The sequence below is a fragment of the Megalopta genalis genome, chromosome 3 (assembly GCF_051020955.1).
Source record: "Megalopta genalis isolate 19385.01 chromosome 3, iyMegGena1_principal, whole genome shotgun sequence".
Taxonomy (NCBI): domain Eukaryota; kingdom Metazoa; phylum Arthropoda; class Insecta; order Hymenoptera; family Halictidae; genus Megalopta; species Megalopta genalis.
In genome coordinates, this window is record NC_135015.1 from 11,600,119 (window position 1) to 11,617,428 (window position 17,310).

Below are 17,310 nucleotides of genomic sequence, written 5' to 3' on the forward strand. Positions count from 1 at the left end.
ATTCCCAGCCCACACTGACAGTAGGTTTTATGCTGTTGAAAGCTATCAATGGATCAAGTGTTGATCAAATGATCAAAAACATGAGAGAAAATGAATACAAATTTTCAGAAAATCGTCTCCCATTATATACCGTTATGTCAGGCCAAGAGAGATTCTTTGCTACTGCAGACGCTATAAATTATTTAGCAAGCTATCGTTGTGCTTCCGTTAGAGAAGAAGTTCTGCGGATTCGAAAGAGAGCAGTGCAAACTATAGTACAATGCACCGTGTTTAAAGACCGCAGACCATACACGCTTGCAGCAAATTGCAGTAATTTTGTTCCTGAGACAACTAGTTTTCTCTTCCACTGTGAGCCGTCTGCATTTTTCCGTAGACAATTAAATAAATAAAACTTCTCTTAGGACACACTTTTTCTTCATTTTACCCAATCAATTAACTGCTCCTTTTGTATTGTGTGAATTATTTATGCGATGTCTCATTTATTTTTTAAAGTGATTGAAAAGAATGTTCGAGACTCGATTCAAGCAATGAAATATATTTCCAACACTTTTATTGATTTCCTATAACACATCTAGGTAATTATTGCAGAGTTAATCTCTACTAATAGCAGTTGTTGTAGTAACAATTGAACAGTGGATCTTTATGTAAACCATCATGAATAACAATTTGTACCTTTAACAACGTGTCCTAAATGTACCTCAGTGAAATCATTTATTTTATAGTGTTTCACATAAACTCCGCAGTCTAGTCACCGCCTCTTTGTATCATTCATTATCCTCGTCCCTTGATATAAATAATTATATTTTTCGCAATGTTAGGACATAGCCAGTAATATTGAAATGTATGATGCCGAAGCTTTAAGTATCTAAAAATTGAAATTATATTCGATATGACGAATGAAATTGAAATATAGGAAAAATTTAATATTTTCATTAATTAAAATGGTTAACATATAAAATGGATTTAATAATTTGAGTCTTACATTGGCAAACGCTTCCACGGAAAGATTAACAAATTTTCCGGCTGATAGTGTCAATTCTTTTTGCGATCTTTGTAATAGCAGCAATATAAGTTGCATATCTCGATGATTTAGCTTGTACCAATCCATGTCATATGCAGCTCGATGAACATTTTCGCTCTGAAAACGTGTTTTAAGATACGGAAACATAATGTGCTCATAACTTTGTTCTAAAATGCGCTAAACGTGTTTCAAACTTTGTTTTATTATTCTTTTCTAACGTGTTCATCAAATAATAATGTTATTATAAACAAAAGGATAATAGCTAAAATAATACTATAAGATAAAGAAATAAGGAATAAATAAATAAATGCACAAAAGGATGAGCAATGCATAGATTAATGGAATTAAGATTTAATAAAATAATTATGATATTAGATACTGTGATATTAAACGGAGAAAATGTGAGAAAATTTTTTAGCCAATAAAATTGTTCTAATTTTCTGTAACTCACCTTCGAAATTAGGTATTCGCCAGTATAACAAAGTACAAACGCTTCACAGTTTGCAGCCACATAGAAAGGGAAACATTTCACTACTACTGAGGGTCCGTTCTCTGTGCCTAAAGACTAAAATGTTTTACATTAATCAGGATTCTATATAACATAGAAAAGGGCTGACTTACATTAACAAGCATGAAGCCTAAGAAACAGATCATCAAAATGTTTGACAAATATTGCACCAAAGCTATGTTAATGAATAGATCTCTGATATTTTCACCCAAATATATGATCTTTTGATGCCGAACAACGAGAGTTTTAATTGAGAGTAGTCTCTCCTCTTTTCGATATTTGGGAACGTCCATTAATTCCTCGCACAGTATGTCTACTTGACTGCCTACATGTAATACCTATAGGAATAAGAGAATTTATTTATTACATAAGACACAACAAACATTATTGTCAATTTTCCAAATTAATTTGAATCTAATTTCCTGTAGGAACGATGTTGCTAAATAAACGTTAAAGTTCTGCAATATTCGTCTGCAGTAATATTTTATTTATGCACTTATTGAATGTGCAGATTTTTCAAATGTAAAAAAACATCTGAATGAACAAAGTCCTATAGCCTTTTTATTTTATTTTTACAATGGACTAATTTTTTAGTCGAAAAAGGACATTTTTCTTTAATTCCAATTTTTGTAACCTTTGTAATTTTAATTTTTGTAAAATAATGTACGAAAATGAGGGTTTGTATAAAAATCCGCAGACTAGTAGCAACTCACTAATGCAGCAAGCAACGCCATGAACATCGCCGCAGTGAAAGCTATGAAAAATTCGAGCAGAAACTGCGCGACTATAACAACTTCGTAAACTGGAGAAACCATCACTTCGAACGGGAATCTCATTTTAAGCAACAATTTCCTCTCGCTTGGATCTAGCCCTACTTCGGTCTCGTCGGGCATGAACAAGGTACTTGCTGAATAGAAAATGCACGTCGCCGAGTAAACGACTATTAATGAATTCGATATCCGTAAGGACACAGGGGCCTTATCCAGCATGAAGTGTTTATTCCGTCCGGTTAGATCGAGATTATTCCAATCTTCCAAAATAATTGTTAGGGCTTTGAAAAATATTCTGCACAAAGTAATTTAACAATTATTATAGTTGGTTACAACAGAGAAACAACGTAAAAATGTATTATTAAACATTTCAACGATGGTATTCGACGCAGCAAAGAATAATTCAATACTACTATTTACATTTGTAACAAGCTTAAACAGTTTTTCTTTATAGTAAATTATTCATTGCTACGCACAAAACTATGCATTTATTAAATAAATTTATTATTATGCGTTCATGTGATAACAGTATCGTATATCATACAACACAATCAAATGTTTTGTTTTGTTTAAAATTTAATAGTACACGTAACAGAATTAATTAATACTTGACATCTTCTGAAAATTACTCCCCAAAACTGACTTTACCGCCGTTTGCTAAATCTAAACACGTCAAAGTGAACGACGCACGTGTCATTTTACGATAATATTAACTAACGTGAATTAACTATTTTTGTCAGAAGTTGAAGCACGTTTACAGACTACAACAAATTTCAACCCTCGAGTTCTATGCAAGACATCCCCGGAAAAAATGGCAGCGCTGCTTACCGACGGTTCCACCAAATAATGACCATTTTAACAAACGTACCGCCGTTCGACAAGATCACGCTTAAACTGTCCAATATATCAGCTAACTCCTCGTTTTTGCAGTACGAAGCACAATACCAAAACTGTCCGGACAGGGAGGACATCATTAGGAACGAGCAGATGACCCGTTGCAGAATCGTACGCGATGATGTCGGCTCGGCCCCGATCATGCGAAGACTGAGCACGATGGGGTACGTGATCACTGTGTTAGACGACATCGAAGCAATTGGGATTCAAATGACCAAGGTTCTGAACTTCACAACTTTCTCATGCGAACTCCCCTACCATCAATGACAGCAGATGTTCTATCAAAGAAACATAAGCTTCCGGGTAATGATCGGCCGTGGATAGAAAAATAAACTTGAATTTCTCGAAGCAACGGCGATGACTATTCGGAAGGACTTCATCGATCAAAGTCAATCGTTCTGCATACGCTATTACGTATCATTACGTCTGGTCAGGAGAACCACGAATATTAGATATAGATGCCACCTGCGATTACGCGACTCCTCTATTTTCTTTTGCGTTTGCTACTGTGCGTGATCTGTGCTACAAATTATTTACAGTTGGACGGTGTGCCTTCGGTATCGAAGATTCATTTACATATTCGATGAGTTCGAAAGTTCTGTCGCTGTTAAATAATGAAAGCATAACGATGGGGGCAGCGTTGAAAAATCAAGGTTTATGTTGTTCCGTGAATTCAGTTGTGCGACGAATACTCATTTTGAAGTTCACTGTACAGTTTTATCGTTTCATATGTGCCTCGAATAAACTGTTAGAAGAAGTTCTTTTACAATTTTATCAATTCTTTGATACTCACTTGACAAAAATTCTGCAGAGGTTTCGGTGAATTAGTTGCTTTCGTAGACGATTGGTCTCACAGTGCTCTTTGAAGAATAACGCAGAAGATAGAAGAAGTCTTGATTTATTGTTAGAAATTGACGCATCTTTCCAGATCTCGTGGCTAAACTTCTGAACCATGGTTGCTATCTGCAACAATATTGGTAGAATTGTAGTATATATTGTATTTGTGATTCATAAATCATAACTGTGTTTTTGTATCCATTATTGAAAGGCCTATGTAAGTATTTAAAACATTATATAGATTATACATACCTATGTGCAAATATCACTTGTGTCACTGGTGGTCGACCTTTGGCGGATGGTTTCTTCCCTTAGGTGTCAATCACCACAGCTAAAAAAACGTATATCTGTTATTTTATGCAATTCTAAAAGACTGTAAAGTTTCATTCAAAACTTGAGAATATTTCAAGATTTCCAGATTTTAGCGAAACCGCAGTGTTAATCAAATACAACAGCTATATAATTGGCATTCGATGTAATAAATCATTTTACATACTCATTAACAAATCAATTTTAGTATTAGGTAATACACCATTGATGTTAGTAGGTAGTTAACAATCAAATTGAACATTGTAACGTTAGTAACATTGTAGGATTTCAGGAAAAAAAATTTATCAATCGGATTGCTGGGCATTTTTCTTCATTCATAAATTTTATTTATACAAGTTAACATTTACAAAATATACAAAAAAAAACACAACGATAAAACTATTTTGTATATGTGAGCTCAACCTAATCGATGTTTATAAAATCACTTTAATTATTTTTTTGGATTTTTTTATTTCAAATACGACTAATTTTGTGATAAACAGTATAAAGCGTTCTGAGATTTGAATTGCCATAAGCTTGAACAAAATCCATTTCTCATAAACTACTACGACATGTACAAATAATATTCGTTTACTCCCTAATATCCTTTCCATCTCTCTAAAGATGGGAAACATCGTCATAAAGCTTGAAACTGATATGTTCATTACTTTCTCAACCACTATTGCAAATAGATAACGTAGCACGCGGCGGAAAGTTCAGGTGATCCTTAAAATGAAAACAACAGATTCATATGAATTTCATCTTTATTTCATATAAAGAGAAACTTGTCATGTATAAATCTATTTCATACATATCGCGCTATCAACATTTTATTATGACGTGAAAAATTGAAAAAGAAGTACTTCTTTTATACTGTTATCTGGAATTCTACATGTTCTAGTATGAGTTTCGTAGTAGAACGATGAAAGAATGAAACTGAACGTTGTACAATATAACGTTACAAGATTAAGTATCCTCAACGAATGATATCGTGAACGCATATTGCTTGAAACGATGCGCATGTTAACGAGAATTAAGCAAACAATTTGTCTCGACGAAAATTTGAAACAACTGAAAATCCGTTTAGTAAGTACGTATTTCTTTACACTTCGGTCGTTATTACGTGACACTCGAAACGTACGTCGGCGCTATCAATGGAAACAATTTACAAGTCTGGAAGGCATGAGTTGGAGTACTTGCAAGATGAATGTATACCTTGAGGTGGAAATGTTTAAATTATTATATCGATAAATCAACTCTTATGTACATATACACATATACTGGCTGTATCGGAACGTATCGGGATACGCGCAAAGAAAATCAGAAGATACCTGTAAACCTGTGTCCTATTTCACTTTGTTCTGAAGTCATCAATTTCCTTGTCTGTCATTCTTTGAAATTTTCTTTGTCATATACTCGAGGAAATCGCAGAGACAAAGTAAAATAGGTTACAAATTACTGCGAACTTTATTTCTCTCCATGATTTTTCCATGTACAATTCGCCTTTCAAACGATGACGTGAGTCAAAACGCGTATCAGGTGATTCCATAAATAATGCCATTGTATATTGCAACTTCGATAAATAAGTCAAAAGATAAGGTAATCGACTTTTAAATGAACTTGAACCGTGAGCGATGATATCGTGAAATTTTTCAACTAACGTACTACTTAATAAACGAAATGCAATTCTACTTTGATTCCAGTTTTTGCGAGATGGTCCACGAAAATGAGAAACATTTATAATCGTTAAGCTGTCAACATCTCTATGTTAATGATCTACGATGATAATCTTTGAAATCGTTAACCGACAGCTATGCATCTCCATAGTCTGTTTCCCTTCGGATAAAAATCTGCTAGCTATGTCATTTTTACTCTAATAGAATCTTCATCGAACAACAAAAATGTCTAATCCCTATTTCCATGATTCTCAGAGAAACACAATTCTGCATAAACTGCTCTACTTATTACTCGGACTGTTCCAGAAACGGAACACCTACACATTATGATTATCATTCGATGCGAAAGAATGCCTACCACATAATTCGAACGGTATTTGGTCTGGTAAATTTTGGCATGTTTGTCTTCGACACCTTAAAACATCTTCTATCAATTTCGTTGAGCTTCTAGAGTATCTCAAGCGTCAATTTCACACACGATGTCCGAGTGAGTCTCATCAGTTTCTGTCTCCAAATTGAAACTCACTTTCGCCGAAGTGACCTTCGATCAAGTACCATCAAAGAACTTCACGAGTGAACGGCATTGTTTTTGGAATTGCCTAATACATACAACAATAAGTTATAGTTATAGTACAAAACGAACCTAAGCACCGACTGCGGATCTTTATGTACCTTTGAAATGCATATAAAATACAAAGGAACACCTGTATTAACAACAATTAATTTTCATTTATATTTCACCTATAGAAACGTTCCGGTAATCGAAATAAATTCTGTGTTTCATAAACAGCCCGTGATTACGAAATAGGAACTCGCATAAAGATCGCAGTCTACCGATAAACAACGACATACAACTATTCACATTTACGAATACCGAGGGACAAGCGATTTACTTTGTCTCGAAATTAATCGTTAAGAGCGCTAAGCATTGAATAACGTTGAAACGATAACGCGCGATCCGATGTTGAATTAAAACGAAAAGAGAAACTAAACAGAAAATTATAGAATACAATTATCGTGAAGACTGGTATGGTTGCTACAACTGTGTAAAGTTGCCTTAAAACATTCTCTAGTAATACAATGTTTCGTGTTACTTTGTCCACGCGCTACAATTAATTTCTCTCTATTTCTCTAAACAATGTTCATTCATCACCGAGATAATTTTAACGACAGTGTGTACGTATGTTTGTGTATTTCTCTCTTGCTTTCTCATTCTGTATGTCTCTTTGTGTGTATGTCGGTGTGTAATTTAGATCACAAATATGGCACAGTTGAACTTATTCGACTTAACATTAGTATTTCTTATTGGCGAATGATTGTAACCGTAAATGATTATGACACGTAGAAGTTATTCTGTTACATGTTCAATTACGTATCGTAACTTTCGCTATACGTATGTACATAACATGCCAAAGAAACTCGGGTAAACAATTATGCGAATCGGGTTGCGGAATAGAGGGATGGAACCACATCATTTCTACAAGCCCTCGTGTGTTATTATATGAGCGCGAAATAGAATCTCCATTGCCGATTCTTCGTTTCTCGTAGACCAGTCGTCAACTGTCAGCAATACACGATTGAAATTCAACTTAATCAAAGAAATGTTTCGCATCATTTATAGGTTTAATTCGGAACTTTACACTGGACTAATGTTTCTTATACACAAAGGAGAAGTTCAACGAAAGCATATTGCTATCTTCACAATTCTTAAATTTCCCTCTGTTTCATTAATCCACTTTTGTCATAAATCAGTAAAATTTGTTAATAAACAAACTGTTTAAGCAAGTATCAAATATGTGAAACAAAGAAACTTATTTGAATGGACACAAAATTTTGTTTAGTACGTGTGGTCCCAGCCTGTGAACATTTAAGAGAGTACACTGTAAATATCAAGAAACATTTTCAATGTTTTAATTTGTTATTATCTAAAATTTTGCTGTGAAAGTCCTATTGAGCAAGAAGCCGTAATTAAATTTTAATTTAAGTAAAACGATTCAGATATCAAGAATGTATTGAAACGATGAAGAAATGTTTTTCCATCAGTGTATTGCACCTCCTCGGAATATTTCTACCAAACGAGAATCGGCTCGTTAATTTCCATTGCTTGAGAAGTTAAAGCTATCCGAAAAAACACGGTAGAATACATTTTCGATTTTGAGAACACGAAGCGGCTATTAAATTCGTCGTGTCCCGAATTTTTGCTCGCCTCCGAATTTAGTTCTTTCTATTTGAATTCGAACGTGTGAATTCCCCACTCGACTTGGAATTTGATAATATCAGCGTCGTCGCAGAACGTTTACAGCGGATCGTTACGTCGAATAATCCCGACGTTCTTACTTTTAAATCTAAAGTTATTATATTGCAATTGACATCCGTTTGTTTATACAATTCGTGTTCAGACTCGTGCTTTGTCCTTCGAAACGAGCCACGTGTAATCGATAGACTGTGGAACTCACGCTGTTCTAATACGTTTGAACGCACAGAAAGCAATGAAATAATAACTTCGACGACAGCAGGATCCTGTCGACGGTTTTCTGCCTTCATACTTGAAGCAGAAGTACGATATTATATGTTCCATTTCTTAGGGACATCTTCAATGATAAATTATCAGTATATATACTTATCTAAAATTAGAGTTGTACTCCGTTTGTTTTTAATTCCAGTTGAGAATTCTTGTTTAAATAATTTCTCTTCCACTGTTTTGAACAAACTAATCTTTCTTTGAAAAAGTGAGTAAAATTTAATGTCAAAAATGTCATACAACTTACAAACACGGAAAGCTTAAAGCTTACTGATTGTTTCACTTAATCTTAAAGCTTGCTTAGAAAAGGCCTGCTAATTATAAAAATTCATTTTTAACTATGTGTCGTTTAAATCGATCTTACGTTACGCGAAGCTATTATTTCATTTCAAAACTGACGAGGATAACGTTGAACAGTATTCAAATGAATTCACAGTCCAATGAATTAATAAAACAGTTTGCACGGATACCGTTCTAATCTCTTAGAATTGTTCCTGCATCGGATAGGCTTTCTTTCCTTCGGGAAAGAATTTTAATCAACACTTCGCTGGATGCTCTATCGCCGGATAGGAAATTCTTCGGTCTCTTCTCGTTTTAAAATGAACAAAGCATTTCCGTTCGATGATTGACTCTCTCGTATCGAAAGGACGTTGCACTCGTACCTTAATACAAACATCGGCTCTATTACTACACTGCGAACGTTTATGCGAGTCACAATAATTTTTACAAACATTCAACAAACATATTGTAAACGAAACGTATTTGTTTCGATAATATTCTTCTTGATAAGATCAAGTAAATAAAATATTTGATTTATAAACTTCATTGCTGGCTTTCTGTTCTCGTGTTTTGTATATTTGTTCATGCGACAACACACAAACATCCGCAGTTTAATTACATTGTCCAACGAATTTCAACGTTTTCTTTGCGTTCTAACAGTCAACAGGTAACTTTATTAAGAATGATCCAAAGTCTATAATAATTTCCTGTTGATTATCAAAGCACAAAGCAGGTGTTGAATAGTATCAATCACCTTCTCCGCTATAAGTGTCGGGTGTAATTGGACAAGCCGCCCGAGTTCGTTTAATTGATGATGTGTACCGAGTAAATGTAAGAAGACGAATACAATTCTTTTTCTTTCTTTTTTTTATCGAAAACTCAGCGAACAGCAGCTTCCAAAAGAGTTTAGAATAGCGTAGGCACTTTCAGGAAAACGGGTGAGATTGAAAGCCGCGAGAACAACGAAGATCGATCGATCTTCGCGAGCAGCCATATTTTCTCTTCTCCTTTCTTCTTCGTTGTTCCCGCACACGAAGAAACAACGCTCGCCGTCGCGGGGCTCAAGAGATACATTTGATCATTGCAGCGAAAGGGAACCATTACTATTTACGAAGAGTCGCGAACTATTTTGATTCTTTTTTAGTTTTTATAAAATTCAATTTGGTTTCTTATGTTATCGTCGCTCGATTTGTGCTGGAACATCTAGTTGACATTTAATTGTAATGGATTAAACTAGAAACGTTATTCGATTCTGAGGGATTTGTAATACAATCGTCGTCGTCCAACGAGCCATCAAGCGTCTCGAAATATCGAACATGCCTTAAGCCCTAAGCAAATCAACGGTACCGTCGAATAAGGTGCTCCAGATTTTAATTAACTAAATAAATAAAACATTTCTCATATTAACAAAATGTTTATATCAGTTATTTTATTTGTAAAATATTACTAATTAATCCTTTCTTCTATTTAAGGAATGCAAAAGTACTGATTGTTAATAAAATTAAGATTTGTGTTTTGCAGAAACACAATAATGAAAAAGATATTAATACAGTAATATTTATACTGTCTGTCAATTAAAATATTTCAAACTATTAAAACATTTAAATATTTCCTATACTTTTCTCCGTTGTTTAAGCGACGTAATTTAATAATTATTTTGATTCTAGTTGGGTCACCTTGTACATCCTCATCATGTATTAGTCATGCATCCTCATATAATTAGAACGTTTTATTTCTTATTGGAAATTGTAAATTATGTTACAAGAAGCTTCCATAAAAAAAATATTTTAATCGAATGTTATTGGCTCTTGTCAAACAATCAAGAAAGTGCATGATTGCAGCAAGTATGATTTCCATACTGTTTAAAGAATATTTTCTGCATCTTCCGAGCTATTGTTACGATCGTAGGTTACCAGTTTATGGCAACTATGCATTGATTATTGATAACTGTTTTATTTACTCTCAATTCCAGTCATAAAATTTAGAAGGTTGTATGAAGGCATGCTATGATTAACGTGTAGATAAAATTTGTACGTGTACTAATCGCCTCGTTTAGGAAATCTATAAAAATTATAACGTAATTAAACAACAAAAGGAATGGGAATAAAAAGCACTCGTAAATTATAACAAACGATTCTCTTTTATGTTAGGAGATAATGTAGAAGCTGTTTTGTTTGCAAAGACCTCCGTTAAATAATGATTTCTTCAGTCACCAACATACATTTCTATTCACAGTAATCAATAAAATTGATTTTTTCTATGCACTAAACTAAAAGGTAAGAGATAATTGATTAAAATTTTCTGTGAGCAAAGTTTTTACTTCAATATTTACGTCACTATTCAATATTTACGTTCCTTCGATAAACAGACAATAATGTTGCAGTTTTTGTTCATCACCATTAAACTATTCATTTGAGCACTAGATATCATGGATAAAACGAAGATTTCCGGCGTAACACAGCTTCAAAAAGAAAACAATCGACGCCATGGCGAAAAGAATATGACCCTCACCTACTACCAGTTTGCTCCCATAATTTCCCCCAGAGATTCCTCTAACGTTCTTACGCATTAAAATTGCTTACAAGCTACATTTAATTATTAAATAATTGCTTTTCGTTGACCGTTTAAAATTGTACCTAATATCTCTATAAATAATGTTAACTGATTAGCTCGCTAATAAGATGTATGTATAATATATTACATATTCGCCTAAGTTTCCTGTTATCTTTAATGATAAAATATGTAATATTTTTTTGTTTGTTTGTTTTCACGTTAACAGTGTACACCCACATACATTTTTGTATTCATTGAACGTGCGCTTGTACATGAGCGTGTTGCACTTGCATTCGAGAACGAGATGACGCGTCGAGAGTGCACAATATTATTTTTTTTTTTAATGTATTCCGCTTATGTTAGCAATACGATAGGCCATTCGACACGAATCGTTACACCTCTCCCCTCGCTCTTTCTCTTTTGGTAATCGATTCAATTCAGGAAGATGCGTTCGATAGAAACGAAGAAAACATTTGCGATAATCAAGAACTGCTGCAATCGTGACCTGCCTCGCAAAAATCTGTGCTTATGCACTTTGTGTCCATCCAATCATTCTGTATTTTATGCCGGAACGTTCCGACACCATTAACAAAAAGTATTTTATCAAATGTGCAATGATCACACTGCAAGATTGATTTATGCACACTTTACTTTTTCGAAAAAATTGTGTATGCTACATTTGGTTTTTGAGAACTTTTATCTGTTTTAATTATACAGTTCAATGAAACATAATCACAATAAAATTGTCTTCTGAGAATAAAGTAAGTGATTTTAAGTGATTTAAAACTAATTTTTGCAATACTATAACTATAAAGTAGTTAAATTTAATAAGTTTGTAATATGATTGTTTCGACTTTTCGCTGAAATACTTTTTGCTAGATGTCACACAATTCTATCTAGTCAACATTGTATTTGAGAACTGCTGTCAGTTTAAGAAAATCAATGAAATCATATCTTGTCACTTAGCTTGAAAGTGGATTCATTAAATGCCAAAACGTTTTAAATATGTAATCGTACATGATCCATCCGAAGGTCTCGTTCCATTTCGAAATTTCTCAAGTCAGAACTGATACAATTGGCAAAGCATCCAGTATGTTAAAAATACATGGAACAACGAACAGCTGCTTCGACATATTCCCTAAACGATGTTCTTGTTCAAGAAAGAATCGATAACGAAACATGACAACTAGTCTATTAACCGACACCATTCGAGTAGATTGAACAGCAAACATTTAAAAAACGAATCGACTACGTAAGTTGTCGCCGATTAATCTCGTCGATTAATGTGTATTCGATTCCTCTACCATGACGATACCTGTAAAAACGGATCACTGTTTTCACGATAGATGTTATTTGTCGATATTGGTTTTTCTGCGAAGACGTATGTACTCCTCAAAATTGATCGAAGAAACCTCGCCAATCAAACGCAACGAATCGAAACAATCAACGAAAATCGGTGAACCAAAGGCAACGATCTTATCCTACGAAGAATGTACCAGACAAAAATAGTCAACTACAAAAGCATCGATTCGGAGAAATACTTTCTAGTATTCACTTCAGGTTGGATACACTATCTTTGCACAGTTTCCTTTAAACTATCAAATGCTATGGAATGACAGTCGCACAGCGAAATGGCAAGATATCGTTTCAAGTAACACAATTGAAAATGAGATCATTGAAATGATTGTATGAATCCACTTGACATGGTCAGGTGGCACAGGTACTGTAAACGTCGATCGTACCGTAAAAAATAAACGAGAAGCTCTACTACAGTGACATCCTCGCCGGAACTGGAAATCCGATACTCGATTTCCGCTTTTCTTTTCGATTCCACCATCTCCACAAATATGAAGATTACAAATATTCATTATACTTTTATCTAATCGATTTAATCATTTCTTTGGAAGCAATTCATTATCTTAGATTGATTTCGCGAAATGTCAACTATAGTGCGTGCACGGGATATTAATGTTTTGGCATTGCTCAGAATCTTTGTAAATAAATGATATCAGAAATAGCATAAATCTTACCTTATGCAATCGTACAAAAATTCACGTTGTTTTGTATATATTTATTTCAAAACATACAAATGAACATTATTTTTGTGTTTCGTTGTATCATTCATTTGCAAAAGAAATACTGAGTAGTATGCGTCACATAAACATCCGGCGCACATGCACAAATGTCTGAAATTGGGAACCTAAACACTCATGTCTATTTCTGATAATACAAAAAAGTGTGTGACAAATAAAACATTTATTTACAAACATTGTAATAACGAAACAATAAGAGAAACTTCTTATGGTGTGTGTATAAAATTATTGCTTAATTGATTGTAAATCGTCGCAAAATAATTAATAGATTATTCGCTAATTCAAAAAATTGCTGCTTCCCAAATGGAAAATCCGCAATAAATAGTAAAATTACTCGATGTTACAATAAATAATTCAATTTATAAGTAAACGAAATGTCCTTGATCGCGTTTTCTATTTTTCACAGCGAAACAATTTTCTCTGACTTTTTTTGATCACAGAAATAAAGAAACGAGTATTATAGGCGCCAGTGTATAACATTTCTTCCTATTAGACGTACTATCGGCCAGAACAGAATGGAAATCAGTAAAAAGTCCCGTCTGATCATGACAGAGACCTTTTCGTTATTAATCAACATGGAACGTCGAGAAGCATCGTGTTGACCATGCCTCGATCAGAGAATACTGACAGTATTAGCAATTCAATAGAAACTGTATCAAATGAATGTACACAACATTGTTTATACATATCGTCCGATTGTATCTTAATCCTATAAACCTATTTTGTACATACCTCGTTCAGTACTCCATAAAATAAAAGAAAAAAAGAACAAGGACAGACCTCTAAACTCCTAGACAAGTAATTTTTCTCCGTTCTATACGTTATACCATCGGCGAACCGGCAACATAATACTCGACATACCGAACACCCTATCTACATGCCACTAAAAACTGAACGTTAAGGTGCTTCTTTGGATTTACTTTCACAATGAGTCCATCGAATCACTGTATTTTCCAATAGCGATACACGCGCAACGACACAAACGTCGATTTCGAATCGGATCGATCGAATTAATTTCATTCCATTCGGTATACAGCGATTGAATTTCAAACGAATGTACACGTACGAACGAGAACACGCGGGGATGCGGACAATGAGGAGTTCGCAACCCGCCAACGTATGGAAAACATCAGTTTCTGGCAGTTGATTGATTAGTGTCCCAAGCATTCGCGAAACGAGATCCTTAACAAGTATCGAACATCGTTTTATCAGAAAATACAGTAATGTCTATACACGTTACAATATACGTTCGTCGTAAATGGAGTGTGAAAGTATATTGTGCAATCAACTACCTAAGACTTCTGACCGCTCTATCGCTAGTCCCAAAACATACTGGTGTACACTTGTTTCTAATCCTGCGATGAAATCCATGTAAACAACTTCGTCGATACGCGATAATTGCCGTCCAACACGCAGACGTCGGCTTCTATTCCGGATCCGTAAAAACAGCAATTCAATCGAACTCGCAACAAAGTCTCCCAGCAACGGCCTCGAAAACTGCACGTAACAAAATACGTAACAAGATACGTACGTAGAAACCCCTGGTGTATAAATGACGCGATAATTCCCACCAATGGGTACACACAGAGTTTCCCATGATCAGCGAGACAACCGAGAAGAAAGTAATTTCGCGTTCAAACACAAATTGGAAATGTAGAATCGAACTTATCTATGCATCTTTGTTCTCGAAAAGTCGTATTGGAGTTGAACAGGCCGTTTTATATGTTGATTATATCGGCGGTGTTGATATATTTTGATGATCACTTAACTTAATGTAAAGCAATAAGCGAAAGTATAATCAAATTATTAGAAATTTAGTATTGAATTGTTCACTGTGTTTCATCAAATACGAATATCTCGACAACAAAGCTCTATAAGATTATACTGTACATTTTCAATTTGTTTTGGCGGGATACAGTAATTACCAATATTTAACACGTTGACTACAACGATTTATTAAACAATCAGAAGCAATCAGAATTTACTTTGTTAAGGATTCTATTGGGTTCCAAATGAAATAATAATTCGTTAAATTTTCTTATCTTGTTTACTGCATTGAATCGTAGACAACGTTGTATGCTGTGAATGCATAAAATTCGTAGTCTGGTTGTTAGCAAACAAGAGTTGAAGTGTCGTCATAAAAGTCTATATTATAAATGAACGTTATAAAATTATATTGTAAATCAACGAGTACTCGAGAAATTTCGATTGAACTATGATTGAAGCCGATGTGAACGAGTTAAATATTCGTAATCACGAATACAGTTAAGAAATGACAGATTGAAAGAAGAATACTCTCGTCGGACGTAATGTGCCGCTAATTATAAAGTGGCCTATATAAATCATCTAAATGATGTAATCAATACTGAAAAACTGCAGGCTTGTACAAAGTCAAGCCATTTTTAAGAACACAAAGGTAAAGAAATGATAAAGCGATATTTCATCTTATTGCAAACGAATGGAGATTTTATGATCGTATGATGGCAAGACTGACAACATTCAGCGATTGTCAACTATTTCACAAAACTGATTTCACATCAGGATAATGTAAATTGATGCAACACATTAATTACCTCTTGATGCCTTCCGTAACGTGTTTGCGACACAGCAAATGCAGTAGTGCCACGTTAGCTGACACCATCACTGGACTACTACCAAGATAGGCAGCGTCTACAAAATTCCAAGTATGCTCCGAGTGAGATAATGATTACCGTATAGTCAGCTAACAAGACAAGCTCTTAGTCAATTGCTACTGTACCTGCTTCCTATTAAGAAATCTGCAATCTTGTGAATAGTTTCTGATTAATAGACTGCGGATCTTTCTGCAAAATAGAAACAAGAAGCCGAATCAAAATTTCTGTCCTCCTTCGATAACTTTAATCAGTAGAGCTTATACTGTCATAATTGGCATGAATGCACGAAGTTCATAGTTTACTGATTCAATTGTAGCCAACTGCAGCTGAAAGTGATCGGTATACTATGAAAATGTATACATTCACATCAAAGTTTGGTAGAATCGAAGGAAATTATGAAACCTTGGAAACAGTGAGCTTGCATGAACATCCGCAGCCTAATCGTTAGTTGAGGCATCAAGAAACTGAGGTGAGACTTGGGCCACTCTGATAATTAGCCAGTAACAGGTCCGATCGAATCGGTACAAAAGAGAGAATAAAGTCGAAGTTGATAGAAAAGATGGAAAAGAAAGAAGAAGGACACGCGACATAGAAACGGCGTGAATAGATTCCCGCCCCTCGGGTCCAGGCAAGATCGTTCTCTCGACTTGGCACTGAAGGGAGCTACTTAGCAAGAAGGGACGACCTCAGCCCGGTCATTGACGGGTCGCATCAAAATAGGCCGAGCTTTGTCCTCAGGAACTCCTTGATTGGGATATAATATTGGTTCCTTAAGGCCACCATTTCTGGCGTCTTGCGTAGGCTGTTGAAGAGCATTGTGTCTGTCTCGAACACCAGAACGATCACAATGAACAGAACCGTGACCGTCAGCACAAACGCCGGTATGAAAAGCTTCACTATTCGGACACTTTTGTGCCTGGACTTGTCCAGCCGGCGTGCAGAGTGCGACTGATGTTGGTGCATCTGCTGCTGCAGGCAGAGCTTCGAGTTCTGAAGCTTCTGCATCTTTGGTACCGGCGTCACCGAACGGCTGTGCGGTTTGCCGGACGCGTCCAGGAGCTGGCTCTCCGACGAGGAATGGTCGAACGAGTCTCTGAAGTAGTAGTCGTTTGCGTCGCCTTCGTGACCGACTGAAACAGAAATCGTCTGGGTGTCTTCACTGGCCGGTCTAGAGCACTATAGTATCGGGATGCGACTCTACATTCATGATGCGGAT

At 35.1% G+C, this 17,310-nt stretch overlaps 2 protein-coding genes across 12 annotated transcripts in view; both read right to left on the minus strand.

Moving 5' to 3' along the window:
- Positions 1-519: 519 nt before the first annotated feature.
- LOC117229641 (odorant receptor 4) lies at positions 520-3,979 on the minus strand. The gene is made up of 6 exons (XM_033486235.2): positions 3,128-3,979; positions 2,243-2,594; positions 1,643-1,867; positions 1,473-1,586; positions 983-1,138; positions 520-865 (listed from the first exon to the last, which is right to left on the minus strand). Exons 1-6 carry the CDS (start codon positions 3,382-3,384, stop codon positions 815-817), a joined length of 1,155 nt encoding a protein of 384 aa, XP_033342126.2. The 5' UTR covers positions 3,385-3,979; the 3' UTR covers positions 520-814.
- A 310-nt stretch (positions 3,980-4,289) lies between these two features.
- Positions 4,290-17,310, minus strand: part of Frmd5 (FERM domain containing) — a 48,985-nt gene continuing 35,964 nt past the window's right edge. For 4 of the 11 annotated variants that reach the window (XM_033486233.2, XM_033486231.2, XM_076520055.1 and 1 more), the window contains one exon: positions 5,086-17,224. In XM_033486233.2, the coding sequence (XP_033342124.1) occupies positions 16,806-17,224 (419 nt within the window). In that variant the 3' untranslated portion in view covers positions 5,086-16,805. Of the gene's footprint in view, positions 4,362-5,085; positions 17,225-17,310 lie in introns of those variants that run through there. The other 7 variants (XR_013032943.1, XR_013032941.1, XR_013032942.1 and 4 more) reach the window with 7 other exon arrangements.